The sequence below is a fragment of the Phalacrocorax aristotelis genome, chromosome 17 (assembly GCF_949628215.1).
Source record: "Phalacrocorax aristotelis chromosome 17, bGulAri2.1, whole genome shotgun sequence".
In the NCBI taxonomy this organism is placed as follows: Eukaryota; Metazoa; Chordata; class Aves; order Suliformes; family Phalacrocoracidae; genus Phalacrocorax; species Phalacrocorax aristotelis.
In genome coordinates this window covers 7,940,188-7,957,921 of record NC_134292.1, presented here as the reverse complement: position 1 = coordinate 7,957,921, position 17,734 = coordinate 7,940,188, and the positions used below count along the sequence as shown (strand labels likewise).

Below are 17,734 nucleotides of genomic sequence, written 5' to 3'. Positions count from 1 at the left end.
ATGTTGAGTGGACTAAATGCAATGTGAATTTATCCGCAAACCATCTGTGATTTCTGGTATTTTTGATGCCTTCACAGCTCTAATTTTAAGCAGTTATCTAGCCTTTAAATAATGATACTTTCTCCCCATTCGGTTTTACATCAGATTCCACACTTGATCACTGAATGTTTAAAGAAAAGAAGTGGCTGAGTATACTTCTCTGCAGATTGCACACATACAGAATAAAACAGCAGCCTTTTATTTTTGCAAGTAAAATTTGACATATTTTGGGACAGAATTCCGCATGCATAATATAACACCACGAGTTTTGCTGGGTACGGTTTACTTTTTGTATTTTGCTTTACACTTCTCATGTAAATTCAGTGCTGGAATAAGGTGTTAAGTTGACTTCCCTGGGGACCGAAACTCCAGAAACAGCACGGCATAACAGCAGTTCTCTTTGAATTATCTTAAAACTGATTTCAGGGGTGCCGGTTTCATCAGACAAGGGGGAATTGAAGAGTCATAATCCATCCAGTCCCTAGTGGTTCTGCAGACAAATCTGTTACGTGCTGGATTTTCCGTGCGTGATGTGGACACTTTATAACCATAAACTGTAACAAAACGCTCTGGCTAAGGAACTGAAGAGCCACCCCAAAATTGTAGTTCTTACAGTTACAGTGATGCCCTAATGGGACTGGGAGGCCTCCGGGTCTGTCTTCCAGACACCATGATGTGGGCGAAGATCCTTTCGAATGTGAGCGAGGTCGCCTGAGAGCCTGAGACAATACTAAGCTAACTCTATTCATCCCACAGGAAATCTGATGATAACTACATCATTGTCAGCTTAGTTCATTATTTCACTGTTTCTCTGGCAGGAGTGTTCAGATAAGATTTTTTGCTCACTATTGTTGGATATAGAGGGAGATCCTGATTCAGGGAACAATAGGAAAGAAATAGCACTGAAGATCAAGGCTCCCCCACTTTGAAAATGTCTTGCCATTCCAATATTGTCTAAAAGGAGGCAGGATGCATTCAATTCTCTTGGCAGAAGCCTCAACCATGAGTCGATAACCCCCCAGCTTCTCTTCTGTTTCAATAATGCATCATGTAGTAAATTCTGTGGCTAACTGAAGACTTAAAACCTGAAAGAAATTAATAGGAATGTAAAAATAGCAAGAATATCCTACCAGTTGCACTATTGAGCATCACAATTATTTGAACAACAAAAAAATCATTTTATTATTTTTATCTGAAGTGCTGTCAAGAACACAGCAATGAAGTATGAAGAAATGAAGAGGCCCTGCTGATGAATATCAGTCCAGCTTGCCACAGAATAAATATCAGCATTTTTCTATCTCAGAGGAAGGCAAAGATCATTTCTTATGATGTCAGTAATTCCAAATGTTGAGTCCTGTCCAGACATTTCACAAGAGATTATCTGCACTTGGTATGAAACCCCATAGTCGCCATTAGTTGTCTCTCCTGACAACAAAATTAATTTCTCTTAAATGAGAATGCATTTCTAATTGCACATTTTCTTCCCTAACAAATTGTTTACAGCACCTCTGCAAGGATTCTGAAATCATCCCTTTTCTTTGATGTTGCTGATTAATTACAGCCCACTTGGTTCTTAGTAGCTGCAATTTGAGTAATATTGCCATAACACACTTCGCCGTGAAAGGTTCATCTTAATTACATGTGCCTCAGCCAAGCTTCTGCTTCAGAAGGGAACTGTACTGCTCTTGTCAAGCTGCATGTGATGCCAGGTTGGATTGTTACTTTTTTTTCCCCCCCTCTCTCTCCAAGTGAGTTCAGGGCTTATGTACGTTACCAGACTGACAGCACCCAAAATGAAATTCTCTCTTTAGCCACAGAACAGATCCAGAACTGGCAGTTCACTGCAGTCTTCTCTATGCCATCTCTTAGTCTGTCTACGTGGCACAGTGCAGCAGTGTGTGGAGATAACTGGGCTAGCTGTAGTATCACCGTGTTAGCACGGTGGTCTGCCAGAGCTCATTAGCAATGCTGAGAAGCAGGGTTTATTAGTCTGGTCAGAATGCTGAACTAACAGAGCAGGCTGCTTCCGGGACTGCGGTTGCTGTTTGCATCTCTCTACGCGGCAGTGCATTGTGCGATGTGGATATAACCCATATGCTCCAAACGCAGTCTTTTTTTGGAGGGAGATCGCTAGGTCCTTGAACTTCTGGTGGAGAGGATAAAAGGTGTCAGTTCTGATGCTTGCTCAGAGGCAGATACATGTCCATATTGGGCCACCCAAATAATTTTGCAGAAGCCCACTCAGCAGCTGTCAGATAACAAGATTTTTGGATGTTTTTGAACGTCAGCTGGATTCTTGCTTTTATGTTTCACTAGTGATTTTAAGGCAAAAAAATTTTTATCAGTATCTTGGAGATATCCTGGTTTCACGTATTTTCTATCCACAATGCCCACCTACAATATACCTATAATGAAGATGAAATTAGCATACTGCCTTGGTTTGGGCAAGCTGCCAGTTAAGGAATATTGCTTAAAAGAAAGCAGTGAGCAACTAAGGCAAGGTGATGCCGTACAAATGAGCACACCAAACTATGTAGTCTTTTACTTCTAGCTGGGACAAAACAGGAGGAAGAATAATAAGAGGAACTGAAACTCCTGCTCTCCTCTTTAGCCATTACCTTTAGGTGCTGAAGCAGAGTCTACCTTAACTCCCCACAGATCCAACATTGCCTGTAGTCTGTTCAGGAGAACTTGGCGGCTCATTTATGTAAGGAAAAGCAGTCTCCTCGAGCAAACAATGTGAATGCCCTCCTTCAAGTTTCTTAGCCAAAACTATGCAATGCTCTTTGCTCTTCACGGTCAAGTTCCAAATGGTTCCTTACGTATTTATGGGTTTTTTTCAGGCCACTGTTTTGTCATTGCTGTTTAAAAATGGTAAAACAACTGTCAAGCCCTTTTACTGTTCCAGCTAGGATGTAAAACCAGAAATCCTTGCACTTGGGCACCACAAGGACAGGGATCTTGGAGATAGTTAAAATAAATGTGATATTAACAGCTGAAAAAATATACGTTTAAAAATAATAAATCTTAAATCAGAGGGCAAAAGTGGAAAAGAATCATCCATTTCCAAAAGGTAACATATAAAACAGGTTACAGACATCTGCAGTGTGCATCCAGAGTCTGCACTTTGCAAGGAGAGGAAAAAAGAATAATGCCATGCAGGAATGATCCTTCAGTCTACATGTATTCCCTTATAATAACACAATACCTTCTTGACCAGTCTATTATAGTCTAAAGAAAGGTATTTTATGTCTAACATAACTAATATTATAGATCCATAAACAGTTTAAGTTGCCATTCTGGCAGAGGTAGTCCTGTGCTTTCTGCCTCTGGCTGCTACTCTTTGATTCAGTGTTTTTTTACATAAAGAACTGTTCCTGTCTTGTTCATATTTGCCTTACTAAGTGTGCTCAGTCCGTTGCTGATTCTTTGAAGTACACCACCATATATTTCATTGTTTATGTAGGCTGAACTACATTGCTTCAGACTATATTGCTTTCAGGTTTGCTTTACCTCCGCACTTAGATACAACAGCATTACTAAGCTCAAGAGAAGCAGAACCGCAGCCTTTTCATTTTCTCATTCTTCATGCTAAGTAATAGCGTTTCACTTATCAATACCTCGCATGTTGTCTGAGAACATTTAATTGATCAGATGCAATTTTCAGAATCCGTCGCATGATAGACAGGGAAGTGTGACTGAGTGGAGGGCAAAGCCTCGCTTCACTTGGCCACTGACACATCTGCCAGTCCTTGTTGTATCCATTTCCATTTTATATATAAAAAAACCAAAGCACCCCTGACTAAAAGATCTGGCTGTGTGGATTGTGCATACTGAATTTAATTAATACCTTTACGAAAGAGGTTGTTATTTACTTTAGAAGTTGAGAAAACAGAAAACCTAGCCCTGTGCAGCAATTTGCTCTGTGTGGAGTGACTATTGGCCTGCTCAGCACTTGATTTATTTCAGCTCCGTTTATTTTAGCTGCACTCTAAGGGTGAAGAGGGCTGGCGGTGGCATCAGAAACATAAGCAGCTCCTACAAAATCCAGCTAGGACTACTTAGTGCTGTGATAGCAGCCTCGAACTTTGCAGTGCTTTGCAAACATTCGATAATGAAGGCCAGGTCCTTGTCCTGTTGATTTTGGCAGTAATCATGACCGAGACATGAGCTGTAACACAGGGCCCAACCTTAAAACATTAATTCAGTCTGCCCGTGAGCATAAGGCTTATACAAGTATTCTTGCCTGCTTGAAGCTAAGCACAGTTGCAACAGGACGGGGACCCCAGATTCCTGTTTTAAATAGTTTTATTTCTGGCTTTATGCCTGGAAAAATCCATGTAGAGCACCCAGGGGAGAGAATATAGCCTGTATTATGAGCAGAGAATGATGCACAGCACAGAAAAATAGAAGAAAATACGACATTTGAGTGGAAAAAATTAATCTGAGGAAGGAGAGAGGTATTTTAGAGATGCACATGCCAGTGTTCATTTCTTTTGCCCCTGGCTCCCGCCCCGGGGCCGGGCAGACACCTCAGCCGCTCCGGTCACAGGAGGCGGGCACGGGGCGCGCGGGGCAGATGCGGAAGAAGTCCCTGAGGTTAGAAAAAGAGGATAAAAGACGTTAAAGTGCCCTGTTGTATCGGTCAGCCATCTCCCCCCGCCCGGGGCAGCCCCCGAGGAAGCGCCTCTCCTCGCCGCTCGCCCCGCGCCGCCTCAGAGCCCGGACTACATTTCCCAGCCTGCCCCGGGCCGCCGCGGCCTCGCCGCGCCCCTCACGGCCCGCTGGGCGGAGGCCGGGCCGGGCCGGCCAAGATGGCGGAGGGGGTGCTGAGCCCCGGGGTGAATCTGGAGGCCTTCTCTCAGGCCATCGCCGCTATCCAGGCGCTGCGCTCCAGCGTAACGCGGGTCTTCGACTGCCTGAAGGATGGGATGCGGAACAAGGAGACCCTGGAGGGCCGCGAGAAGGGCTTCGTGGCCGCCCTCCAAGAGAGCCTGCACTCCGTCAGCCGCGACCTGGGGTGAGTAGCTGGCCCTGAGGGGGCTTCCACCCGCCTCGGTGCGCAGCCGGGCCCTTGCCCCGAGGGGTCCGGGGGACCCCCGGGCTCTCGGAGGCGCCCGGCCTGCCCTTCCCACTCCCGGAGAAAGTTTTAGGCAAATAAATGCGAGAACGCTCCGGTTTATGCCTGCCAACGTTGTGCGCGATACCCCTCGCGGTGTTCCATTCCGCAGCCTCCGAAGGGATGAGTGCTGCCCATAACATTTACCTGATTTTTGTTCTTGTTTTGATTTACAAAAGGAGCTGGCGGTGGGATTGCCTTGGCAAGCTGAATGCTTTTGGTTGCATGGAGATTTTTCTCTGTTCTCTGAAAACTAAAAAAAAAACCCACAACCTTTTTAGGCTCTGACTATTCAGTAGCTTCCAAGCAATTAAAGAATGACCATTTTATTGCCAAAACTTGTAAGACTGGAAAGTTAGTGCATGTTAAGTGTAGTTGTTTAGTGCCAGCAGGTGTGTTTCACGTAAACAGAGACAACTGTGGAGGCTGACGGTCCGTGTGGGACCTGTGGACTGTTGGGTTCAGTTGTCTCCTGCCAGAAGCCATCAGCGCTGTCCAGGGAGGCGTCGGAGGGCAGGGCAGGCGCGTAACCACCCTTGCCCAGCACACCTTCTGGCCTCCTGAGATCTAGGGTTCGGGGTCTTGTGTACAAGAACTTGTTTCTTGCTGGCTAATAGGCCTTGCTGATTGTTTAGTTCTGATCGTGGTAATATAATTTGTTACCTACTTCTTCCCTTCTATTGGGAAAGATGGTAAATAATCATTCTTATGAATTATGTACGCACCTTTGTAGACTTCTCTTGTACCCCTTTGGTTTTTATTGTTTGCAAGTTGAGGAGGCTTCGTGGTTCCCTGCATGGAAGCCGTGCCATTCCCTTGGTTATCCTTCTTGTCTTTCTCGGTAGCTTTTTGAAGAATTATCTGGTATAACCGCAAAATCTTGTTCGCAAACAATAATAGATAGCAATTGGTTCTGATCTATCTTGTCTCATGTGTAGTATTTTATACTCGTCTACTTTGCAGTTTTTCGTCCAGTATTTCAGTGCTGTGAAGTTCTTGTGCGAGTCTTTGCAGTCAGTCCCTGTCCTTACTACCATACTTGAGAGTAGCTTCATCATCAAACTTCACCAGTTCCTTTTTTACCATGTCGTCCATGCCATTAGTAGATATGCTTATCGGTGCTTTGGTGACCATTTCTTTCCTGATTCCTTGCAAGAACTTTTCTTTTTTAATATTTTGGAGTATATTTAATTTGTCTTTATTGAAAAGTAACTGCCCCAAAATATTGTAATGTAAGTGTTACATGTTCCATTACATGTTTGGGAAGCACAGATTTCAAGTAGCAAGGGAATACTCCAAGGTGGATTGAGGTTAATGATATCAGTGGACTTTGGCTCATGTCATGAAAGTATTGACTGGGATCCCTGTTCAGCATTTTCTTATTTGTTATGTCTATTCATGTTTATTTTGTTGTATTCTTTTGTCAAGAAATATTAAGCACATTCATGAGTGTTCACAGCACCAGAGGCTTAGAAGGAATATAGGCCATGGAGGCTTGACGGAATGGTGATTAATAAAGAAGAATTTTGTGGTAGGAAAGCATGCAAGTCTCTTAACTGTCAGGTCTGCTGGCATTTATTTTTGTAACCTTCATTAAATGCAAATTGAGATATTCAGGGATTTTTCTTTGCAGAGATTTTCCGAAGTCATGCTTTGAAGGGTCTGAATCCCGCTTTTAATCTAGTAGAAGTTCTGAGGTTCAGAGTAGGATGTAACATTCAGAAGTCAAAAGGAAAGGCACCTGATTAGTCATGCCACTTTAAAAAACTGCATTTTATATCTGTGCAAAGCGGCCAGTCTTTCTTCTACAGCTGATTAATGCAAGTTTTAAAAATTGCTTAACTTTTGTTACTATTAAATGTAGCGTTTGACAAATGAGATATGAAGCAGTAATAGATCATTTCACAGTGAGCTTTTTTCATGGGAAAAGTGTGCTTATTATGCTTTAGTTGAGTATTTTATACACGTCTACAAATGTACAAACTGCTTATGGAAAACAAGATGCTTCCTTGCCCTGAGAACTTGGAATGTGTATACTTGCTGAGAGTAACTGTAGTTTTTGCAGGGCTATCTCCAGGCTTAGGAGTAATGTGAATTCCTCTGTATATTTTTTTGAGGACAATTTTAATTTCTAGATCTTTAATGAAATGATGAGGCATCTGCTTGCCTGATTGGCAAAAGACTATGTCTAGTATTGCCCCTAGTATTGCAGCCAATGCTCAAGTAAGAATTTTGGAGTTTCTCATGGTATGCATTGCTCAGAAGATGCTGTGGGTTCTGGAAGTGCTCGTGAATAGGACCCACATAGTTTGACTCTTTCGAGATTGTCTTACAAAGACTCTTGACTTGTACTTTCTCTCCCTAGAAACACTGAGCTTAATGACTAACAGACCACTTTAAATTGTTTGGGTAATGACAGTGATTAAGGTTTTTGTTTCTTTGTTTTAATTGAATTGCGTGGGTATTTAAAATTCACATAGGTATTAAATTAGAGTTCATGCATGATTGCCTTCGCTGCAGGGGGATTGTACATCTTGGATATCTGTATCTGCAGATCTGACTTAGAAAACAGAATGGCATTTTTTTTTTTTCAGTGAACTGGAGCGTCTGAGCAACCTAGTTGGTAAACCCTCTGAGAACCATCCCCTGCATAACAGTGGACTGTTGAGCCTAGATCCTGTTCAGGACAAAACACCTCTTTACAGCCAACTTCTTCAAGCCTACAAATGGTCAAATAAGGTAACAGAATACATCAATGTAATTTAGTTGTGCATTCCTACAGAATGTTTGGTTTGTGATGCAGTAGACCACTGAGTGCTTGAGACTGTCAAAATTGCTGAGTTTGTTAGGAAGTTGAGGAGCATAATATGTACCTAAATGTACTTTTAAGGGTAAAAATGGTGGTTTAATTGAGGGGAGACTTTTCTGCAATACTGAGGTGTGCCGTTGTTTTTGAAAGCAGGTGTTAATTCCCAAGCAGAATAATAATAGAATCATAGAATGGTTTGGGTTGGAGGGACCTTAAAGATCACCTGGTTCCACCCCCGTGCCATGGGCAGGGACACCTTCTACCGGACCAGGTTGCTCAAAGCCCCGTCCAACCTGGCCTTGAGCACTGCCAGGGATGGGGCATCCACACCTTCGCTGGGCAACCTGGGCCAGTGCCTCACAGTGAAGAATTTCTTCCTTATATCTAATCTAAATCTACTCTCTTTCAGTTTAAAGCCATCACCCCTTGTCCTGTCACTCCATGCCCTCCTAAAAAGCCCCTCTCCAGCTTTCTTACAGGCCCCTTCAGGTACTGGAAGGCTGCAATATGGTCTCCCTGCAGCCTTCTCTTCTCCAGGCTGAACAAGCCCTACTCTCTCAGCCTGTCTTTACAGGAGAGGTGCTCCAGCCCTCTGAGCATCTTTGTGGCCTTCCTCCGGACTCGCTCCAACAGGTCCATGTCCTTCTTATGTTGAGGGCTCCAGAGCTAGATGCAGCACTGCAGGTGGAGTCTCACAAGAGCAGAGTAGAGGGGGAGAATCGCCTCCTTTGACCTACTGGCCATGCTTCTTTTGATGCAGCCCAGGATACAGTTGGCTTTCTGGGCTGTGAGTGCACGTTGCTGGCTCATGTTGAGCTTCTCATCAACCAACAGCCCCAAGTCTCCCCAGGGCTGCTCTCAATCCATTCTCTGCCCAGCCTGTATTTGTGCTTGGGATTACTTGGCCTTGTTGAACTTCATGAGGTTTGCATGGGCCCACCTCTCCAGCGTGTCAGGGTTGCTCTGCATGGCATCCCTTCCCTCCAGTGCGTCAAGTGCACTGCACAGCTCAGTGTTGTCACTGAGCACCTCAGCACCTCAGCTTGCTGAGGGTGCAGTTGATCCCACTGCCCATGTTGGCAAAAAGATGTTAAACAGCGCCGGTCCAAGTACTGACCCCTGAGGAACACCACTTGTCACTGGTGTCCACTTAGGTGTCAAGCTGCTGACCACAACAATTTTAACTGTGACCATCCCATGTCAGCTGTTTGGCATCTTATGTAAATACAGAAGTATATTGTGTCCTTGCATCTGGTAGTAAACACTGTAGCAGAGGACAGTGGGGATATTAGAGCAGGGATCAAGCGCTTACGTCACTTCCAAGCCTATTTCTAGGAAAGAAACTTAGAGGGAAGGTGTCATCATCAGAAATCTTGATGCCTTTCTGTACAATTTGCTGCTGCTAAAAGCATCTGCACCTGGTCTCAGAAGTAACTTTGTATTCAACAGTTTTAGCATACTTAGTGTTTTCAGACTGTATATATTGCATCAAATTTTAAGTAATGTATAAAAAAAAAAGACATGTATTGTTACTGCATTTTTTACATTTTTAAAAAATTGTTTTTGTTGAAACTTCTTTCTCATGAGCATAATTCAGTTCCGTAAGCCTGTATGCTGAGTGTTGCCCAGAGACAGAGATAGGATAGGCATCTTTCCTTCTCTGCTCTGAATGTAGTCTACTTGTGGGTCAAAAATATTCCTTTTCTCACATCTGACTTTATTAAATAAGTAAACATTGCATTATCACAGTTATTACTGGTCTCTGAGTGTTTCAGGTTGCCTGTTCCTTTTGAGTAACCTTATTACTTTTTATAGAAATATTTCAGTGAATACATATTTAAAAGCTTTCTTAAAATTATCTTTGAAATACTAATGAGCTGTTACAAGGTGTAAAAGATGGATTCATATCTGTTATGGTAATTGTTACTAGCGAGAGATTCCAGAGTTGTAGATTTAACAACCTTGTACAAGACAGCAGGAGTAAACAAGAATAATAAATCTGAAAATATGTAGGGCATTAAAAGAAACAATTCCACTTTAAATTATTTATTGTGATACATGAGCAAGGAAGACTTTCAGACTACACAAGTCTGGCAAATTCTTGCTATACGTTGAGCCAACCAATCTAATATTATTCAGATTTAAAATAGAATGCTACAATAATATTTGTATGAATACCACAATACTGCTTGTACAGTCACTTTTCAGAATACAATTCTGTGTTAATGTCTTCTAAAATCAGTAGAGTTCAGCATCGACAGAAGTTTTGTATGGTTGGAAAATGGGGGACAGGAAAGATTTTTAAGTAGAGATTTATTAATTGAGAAAATGTTTCAAGATTGTGTTTCTTGCTTTTAGCAGCAGATTACTGGCACTGAAGAAAAGAATTAATTTGCTACTTTCAGAAAAAATAAAACCATCTAACACATGAAAACTTCTAAACTTTTAATGCAGTTAAGTCTTCAGTGATTTAGTTACTTCTTCAGGTCATTATCAGAGTAAAATCAGCTGGTGATGAAATGGCTTTGGCAGAGTTGTTCTAGTGCAGTTTTTTTATTAACTTAGAGTGTTATGGAGCTTTGAAGAGCAGTTTTTTGTTTTACTGGATTCTGATTTCAGAAAGAAAGTTTTAGCATCCTGTGCGCTGATACACACAGTTAAATGTTCCAGGAGAAAACTAGTGGATTTTTTTTCTTTTATCTCTGTTGTCTTTGACTTTTGTTTTACAGCTAAAATAAAAGATACTCTTTAAGTGGTATTTAAATAGCTACTTTCTACCTGGTGGTTCTTCTGAGCTTGGCTAGCAACCTCTCTAGGGTTTGCAGTAACCAGGAGGCATGGATAGGTTGCCCCTGTTCCTAACAGCAGATGTGTTGCCTGTGTGAGGGTGTTAGCTGCTGGATTTACCATTAGCAGCAAAGACCCTGTTCATGCTCATGTGAATGGCTGCTTAATTCTTCATTGCTAAATAAACTTCCTGAGTAAGTGTTACTTCATTACATCTTTTGGCCAGCTTCTGTTCTTATTATGTGTGTCTGGTGTTTTCTGTTGCTTCAAAGGGAGGATTTAGATGTGGTGACGTGTCAATACACTTTGTCTGTCTGCATTTCATATTTAATTTGTGACCCCTTTGTGGCTTGCTTGTATTTTTGATGAGCTGAGATAAGGGCATTTTCCTCTCTCTTTCATTGTTCGTTCATTACTGATGGCATGAATAGCCACACGGCTGTCAGGGGAAGATGGATGGAGTAGAGTTTTGGGGCTGTGGTGCAATTCAAAAAGGGCATTAATGAAATACAGGGAAGATGAGCGCACAGACTTTGTGTTGCATGTTTCAGTGCATTCTGTTTATTTTTAAAACATGGGGAGGGTAGTAGTAGTAGCTTGTAGGACAAGGATGAGTGAGGTTGGTAGTAATAACTGGGCTATCTCATGAGAAGCAAATTATTGTTCAGTATATCAAAGCACTATACATACATAGTACTGTATATTTAAAAAAAAAAGCTCTGCTGCATTATTTTTTTATCTAAAATTGAACCATTAGAGGTAACTATTAAAAAAAGCTGCTTAATTGTAATTCTTTTAAAAAAAAAACCAAAACACCAAAAACCCCATAGAATTTCAAAAGTTATCCTATGTAATAGTCTGTTTAAGAGCTGAGGGTTTAGTTGGTCCACTTACCAGTATTTCTGCGTTGGAAATGATAGTCTTGGCCACTTTCTGGAGAATATAGTGACAGTAACCTTCCAAATACTGTAAACCACATAAAGCTCTTCAAAGCATAGTACTACCAAATTAGTTCTTTTTTTTTCTTTTGTGTATTAATGTAGCTCAAAATTCAGCAGTTTTGCAAAACTGGATCATATCTACCTATCTGACTGACTTTTTCTGGCAAAATTGGTTGCAAAAGTAATAGCTTGTTTAGTTTTCTTTTCTTAAATTTCAGCTGAGGCTGTATTAATCATTGTTCCTTGTGGTTCACAAGATACTGGATGTTAGAACAGTTATTTATTTACATTTGCAGCTTTGTTTCAATGCTAAGTGAAGCAAATGCCCAATTTTGATCTGGTCTTGGATCAATAGACAAGCCGTTTGGGTTAAGTAGCAGTGCTGGGTGGGAAGTGTAGTGAGGATCATACTCGCAGGCATAAATAAAAAAACTTCTTTAAGATATGAATGTTAATGTAGGAGATTAGACATACCTGACACTTTTCAACTTTTGTGTACCATATTTAATACGTGTAGCTGTGGCTGGTTACGTACTATGAGGAGACTTTTAGGTGCAAATTTACTGACCTAACTCTTCGGCTTAGTGCAGGAGAGATTAATTGCATTTAATTGTGATTTCAGAGATATTTGCTCCAAACCTTATTTTACTGCGTCTGCAAGTCACGACGCTAATTCCTCTGTTTCTGAGTATCTTAAGTTTGCCTGCTCCAGGGGTATAGAAAAGTCCAGTGGGAAAGATTAAAACTTTCCTTATGGAAGTGTGTTATCTTGGCAGCACTTGCTATTTATTAGCACCTGCTATCCTGGTATTTACTTACTGTAGTTTACCCAATAGTTCTGCAGATGGTAAAGTTGTCCATATAATGGAAGCAGCTGTTTGGGGGCACGACAGCTTGTCAAATGCATTAATTACATACTCATGCAGCTGTAAAGGAACTTTACTTTTCCAGGTGTTTAACAGAGCTTACAACCTACAGCTGAAAAACTCAGGAAGTTTAAGTTGGTCTTACTGCAAGCAAGAGCTAAGTGGTTTTTCTTCTTTGCTTTAGCTTCTTTTATGTATCAGTAGAAATCATACAAATAAATTACTTTTCTGACTGTGGGGTGCATGGAGGCATGTAGTAGCCATGGAACAGTATTTAGGTCTACTTGATAAATTTTTTCCCCCTCCTCTTCAATTTCATTTAAGAAATGTTTCCATCATTGCAGTTGAAGTGCTCCTTCCCAGAAGGATCCATATGTGCCGTCTAATGTAATACTGAAGATATAGTATTAGAGAAGATAAAAATGAGCTATTGCTCTGTATGGGTAATGCAGATAAAGTATTATTGGTAAGTTAGGAAGTTTGTAGCAATCAGTAGAGGTTTTTTTCACGTGGACTGTCTCAGTTTAGTAATTGTAATTCCTGCCCTGACCTTGCACTAACTTAACCCCCTGGTTTTAGTGGTTATGTACATCTTAGCTGTTGAATTTTTTTGTAATATGATTGTTGTGTCTGAGCAGCTGAAATTTAAGATGGCAGTAGCAGTCAGAAGGGATTCTGGTGTATATGTACATGGCCTGATACTACTTGGAGGAGTCAGGACTGGACCTGCCTGCAGGGTGCTGCTGCCTTACCTCTCATTACCAGCAGGTGCCTGCGTCTTGCATTATATTGGAATTCAGGAAACTACCACAGGGGAGACTGCATCAGCTATAAGTTTAGATGAATGGAATTTTTAAAAGTCACTTACTAGACTGAAATGCAGATTAAATTTTTATTTAAAAAAAAAAAATGACCTTATATTTGTGACAGGGCACTGGAAGAACTCGCTTCTGTTCCTCTTCAGGACACGTCTGTAAGAAATGCCCTTACACTGGCCTTCCTTGTTCCTGGTGCTTCTTGTTTTCTGCAGTAGATGAGACCATGATCTCATGAGTAACAGCGTCACTTACTAGGCAACTGCATGTTTCTTGATATTGGTTCTCAATACTGGGTGACAAAGAGGTTTTGTGGGGGCAAAAATACTTGTTGATGATGTGATTAAACCAATATTATATACTTATCCATATATAAAATGTTTAATAAAGCTTGTGATAGTGTGGCTGCCTGATCCAGCTACAGTAATGCTGGCAGTCAGGGTAGATACAGGTTTTTGGAATCCTGGAGTTTGAACTCATTCACTGAGTGGGATAAACTTTTTGTTTTCCATCTGCAGCTTTAGTGAGGTTGGTTATTGCCTGTAGCGTCTATTTGTTCATCCTCTTTGCCCTTGGCAAAGCATTTGTATAGCCTAGCCCCCTGTGTGCCCGAGGCAGTATCTGTTAAGGTGTTTCCACTGACTCCAGTGGAACAGAAAATATACAGCGTATTATACATCCACTGAGCCAGGCAAATGCTTTTATAGGGCAAGCTTCCCCTCTCTTAATGGGGTGCTGTTAAGTAGTTCATGCCCAACATTTGAGCTTTAATCACTGGTAGAGCTTTTTTGCTTATTTGCTTTTGTCTGCTTATTTGAAGGGTATATGCAAAATGGATCAACTACCAAACCAACACTATAGAATAACTCTTTCTACCAAATTTAAGAAACATTGAGTTTGTTAGATAGCAGCAAAGTCTTCCTGGAGTTGCTGAGTGATAGCAGTGTTAGCAGAATTTACTTGCCCAACTGAAAATATTGTCTTCTAGAAGTTGTCTTTCCTTTGTTTCCCGCCCCCCCCCCCCCCCCCCCCTTTGGAGTAAAGGGTTTGTTTTCAGACTTTCAAATAATACTATTAACAGGAGTAGAAGTGGAGGAAATTTTGAATAATGGTAGTCTTGAGCAGGTGATGTTATTTTAGATTTTTTCCTTGATTTTACCTTCACTGAAGTGCAGTGTTGTATGCTTTACTGTTTTCAGAATTGCACTTGTCTGTTTGCTATACTCCAGTTCCAATGCTTCTGTAGTTTGAACCGATGTGTGTAGGTGTGAGTGAGTGGTGGTATTGTTTTATCATCATGAGATGGTACTTAATAAACATGATAACCATGTGTTTGGAAAGGCTGTCATCTACCACTTCAAGCAGAAAGCAAAAAATCAACTTTTCTGACTTTGTGACTCTTGGTGAGTAAGATTTAGATCGAATTATTCTACTCTTCTGTGAAAGGAAGATTATGGCAACTTGCATAAACTTTATACTATCAGTGTGTTGTAAATTTTCCAAGGGAACAAAGCTGGGCAGGAGTTCCAATAAATTTATTTGGAAGTCATACACTGGCAAATACAAAATGCAGAAAATTACTGTTGATCTGCATGTTGAAATACACTAAAAATATTTGGATTTAAGTTTGTTACTTCATGGCTTCCTCTTGCTTTTACATAAATTTAAAATCGAACTGTTGAGATAATTCCCATTAATTAGTTAAAATGATTTTCTGTCACATGACAGAAGTGAAAAGGAATATATAGTTTTTGTTTATTAAATTAATTTTGTGTGTTCCTGATAAATTATTTGTATAAATTGTATTTGTTGTAGGTCTCAAAAAAGAAATCAATAGAGCCTGTAGAGAAAGTCCAGACTTGTTACAACTGCCCTTGGTAGCTAAGTATTGATTAGACACAAATATTGAGTTTCATGACAATAAATGACATTAAATGTTAACCATAATAGTAGAGGAACACTGTTGAAGTAAATTTTTTTTTTTTGTCCAACTTGATTGTAAAACGAAGTGTTCATTCCCAGGAACATTAATTTTAAATTTTGGAGGCACTTGAAACATTTAGAATTTAATGTAGTTTTACAGTAGCATGGACAATGTAACTGAATTATTATCTTGGCAGTTCTTTGGAGGTTCGGGCAGATGGCCAAGATTTTGTCCTTTTAGGACTTTTTTTCCTACAAAGATGCGAGGTTGTAATATTGTGACATACTGTTCCATGCAGATCCAGCTTCTTCTGCTGAGATTTCATCCACCCATCTTGGGAGACATTTTCTTTTCAGGTCTGCTGTATGATCAGTTGCAGACATGTGGCATGGAGGAAAAATGTATCATGATAACTGGATCATCTGCTTGCCCAATTGCTTTTGAAGATCCCCTGTGCTTGCTGGGGTGAGAGTGGGAAGGTCAGTGGTGCAGCTTGAGCCACTGGTATTCTCAGTGAGGAGGAGCTGTGAAGAAGTTACTTAAAGAAAAGATTTGAAGTGACCAAAATCCCTTGGTTTGTTCACAGAAGGGAACAAATGAAAAAATAAGATTTTAACTGAAGCAATGTGACAAGTCCCTACAAGGATATCTCTATTGCACTCTGAAGAGCACATTTTAATCTGCTTTGTAAGAGCAGAATTGGTGCTTCATCGAGGGAGTGGGAGTGGAAAGGTTCTTAGGGATTACTGGCTGTCGACTCCTTTCCTGTGCAGATAAGCCGTGGGAGTTTATATTCCTGTCACTAGAGAAATGAATGATGCACGAACTGGTGTTTTCTTGTACATGGGGCACAAAATAGGAGCTGGGCCACTTGGATTCTATTCTTGCTTTTCTTATTAATTTTTGTTGTAACCTTGAACAGGATGCCTGATTTTTCTGTGCCTCATTTTTCTTACAGATAAAACAGGATAATAATACTTAACCTACTTCTTGGGAGAGTTTCTAGTCTAAATGTGTCTCAAGTGCATTGGATTCTTTGGACAGAAATGCTTTGCAGATGCCAGGTATTATACAGCTGGTGACTAATGTTGTTTGCCTGGCAGTCTGGAAAAATGCCCTTTATGGGCTTTTAATTTTGTGTGATTTTAGGCAAATGTTTTGGTGAAATGCCCTTGGCTGTTTGGAGTTACATTAATGTGGTTTTTTTTGTTTGTTTGTTGTTTTTTTTTAAGATATGGCTAGGAAACAGGTGGTCACCTCTTTGCCTCCAACGGCCATAGTTATTAATTATTGCTCAATTGTCTGCCTGGAAAATCTGAGTTTTATTATTGCAGAGTAGATTTTTAGTGACCAACTATGACAGGGGTGGCAAAATCAGATAATGTGCAAATTATCCTTGATCATAGAATCATAGAATTGTTTAGGTTGGAAAAGACCTTCAAGATCATAGAGACCAACTGCTAATGTAGCACTGCCAAGTCCTAAACCATGTCCCTAAGCACCACGTCTATGTGTCCTTTAAATACCTCCAGGTATGGTGACTATTACAGTGCTGTGGCAAGCAGCACTGGAAAAGCTGAGGAGGAAAACAGAGCTTGTACCAAAATGCAACGGTGGGCCAGGAATTACGGTAGTCTATGTGCACTTTATTGGAGAAGGAAAAAGGTGGCACAAGAAATTTTTCTGAGCGTCTCTGAGCTATGTAATGATAGTTTAGTTAAAAAAAAAAAAAAAAAAGGAATGTAGTAAAAAATATTGAAAAGCTTAATGAAAACAGGGAAGCTTATAAAAATAGCAACAGTAAATGTAAAGGCAGAATCACCAGCTATTGTATGTTGGGTGGGTTTTAATCTCCCTAGAGATCCTGCCTAAAGCAGCACATGGAGATGGATAATGCTGGGTATGTCCATCTTCTTTTTGGAGGGTGCCCCTTTCCTTCTCAGCTGGGAGTCCCTGGAATCTGCAGCTCTTGGACTCTTGTGTTTCTTTGTCTTTGATTCCTATGCTGGTTTTGAACAAAAGTCCAGCCCAGGGCTATCCTATCTATTTTACTGTTAGCATGCATAACTATGAAAGTGTTTTTGACACCTAATAATTGGAACAAAAGGAAATGAAAATTACTCGTTTCTTTTTTCTTTGCACTGCCAGAAAGACGCTATAGCAGGTGACAATTTGCCATCTTGTGCCAGTATAATTCCCTTGGTTAGTGGAATTTCATTGACATTTTAGTAGACTGAGTTTAGTTTCTTTCTTCAGGAAGGGAAGAAAATACTTCTGTTGCTAAAAAAAAAAAGAGAGAGAAATAATTACCCTTTGGTTCGGGCTTGTTTGTTATGTAGTTGGATGTTTTGTGTCTGTGATCTTCCCGGAGTGATAATAGTAATAAAATTCTCACTAGAATGCTATTGTGAGATAAGGTTGTATGCATTCAAAC

At 40.7% G+C, this 17,734-nt stretch overlaps 1 protein-coding gene across 2 annotated transcripts in view; it reads left to right on the top strand.

Annotated features, from left to right (window-relative positions):
- Positions 1–4,590: 4,590 nt before the first annotated feature.
- Positions 4,591–17,734, top strand: part of MED27 (mediator complex subunit 27) — a 95,396-nt gene continuing 82,252 nt past the window's right edge. The window contains exons 1-2 of one of the 2 annotated variants that reach the window (XM_075111849.1): positions 4,591–5,059; positions 7,753–7,897. In XM_075111849.1, the coding sequence (XP_074967950.1) occupies positions 4,854–5,059; positions 7,753–7,897 (351 nt within the window). In that variant the 5' untranslated portion in view covers positions 4,591–4,853. The remainder of the gene's footprint in view (positions 5,060–7,752; positions 7,898–17,734) is intronic. The other variant, XM_075111850.1, reaches the window with a different exon arrangement.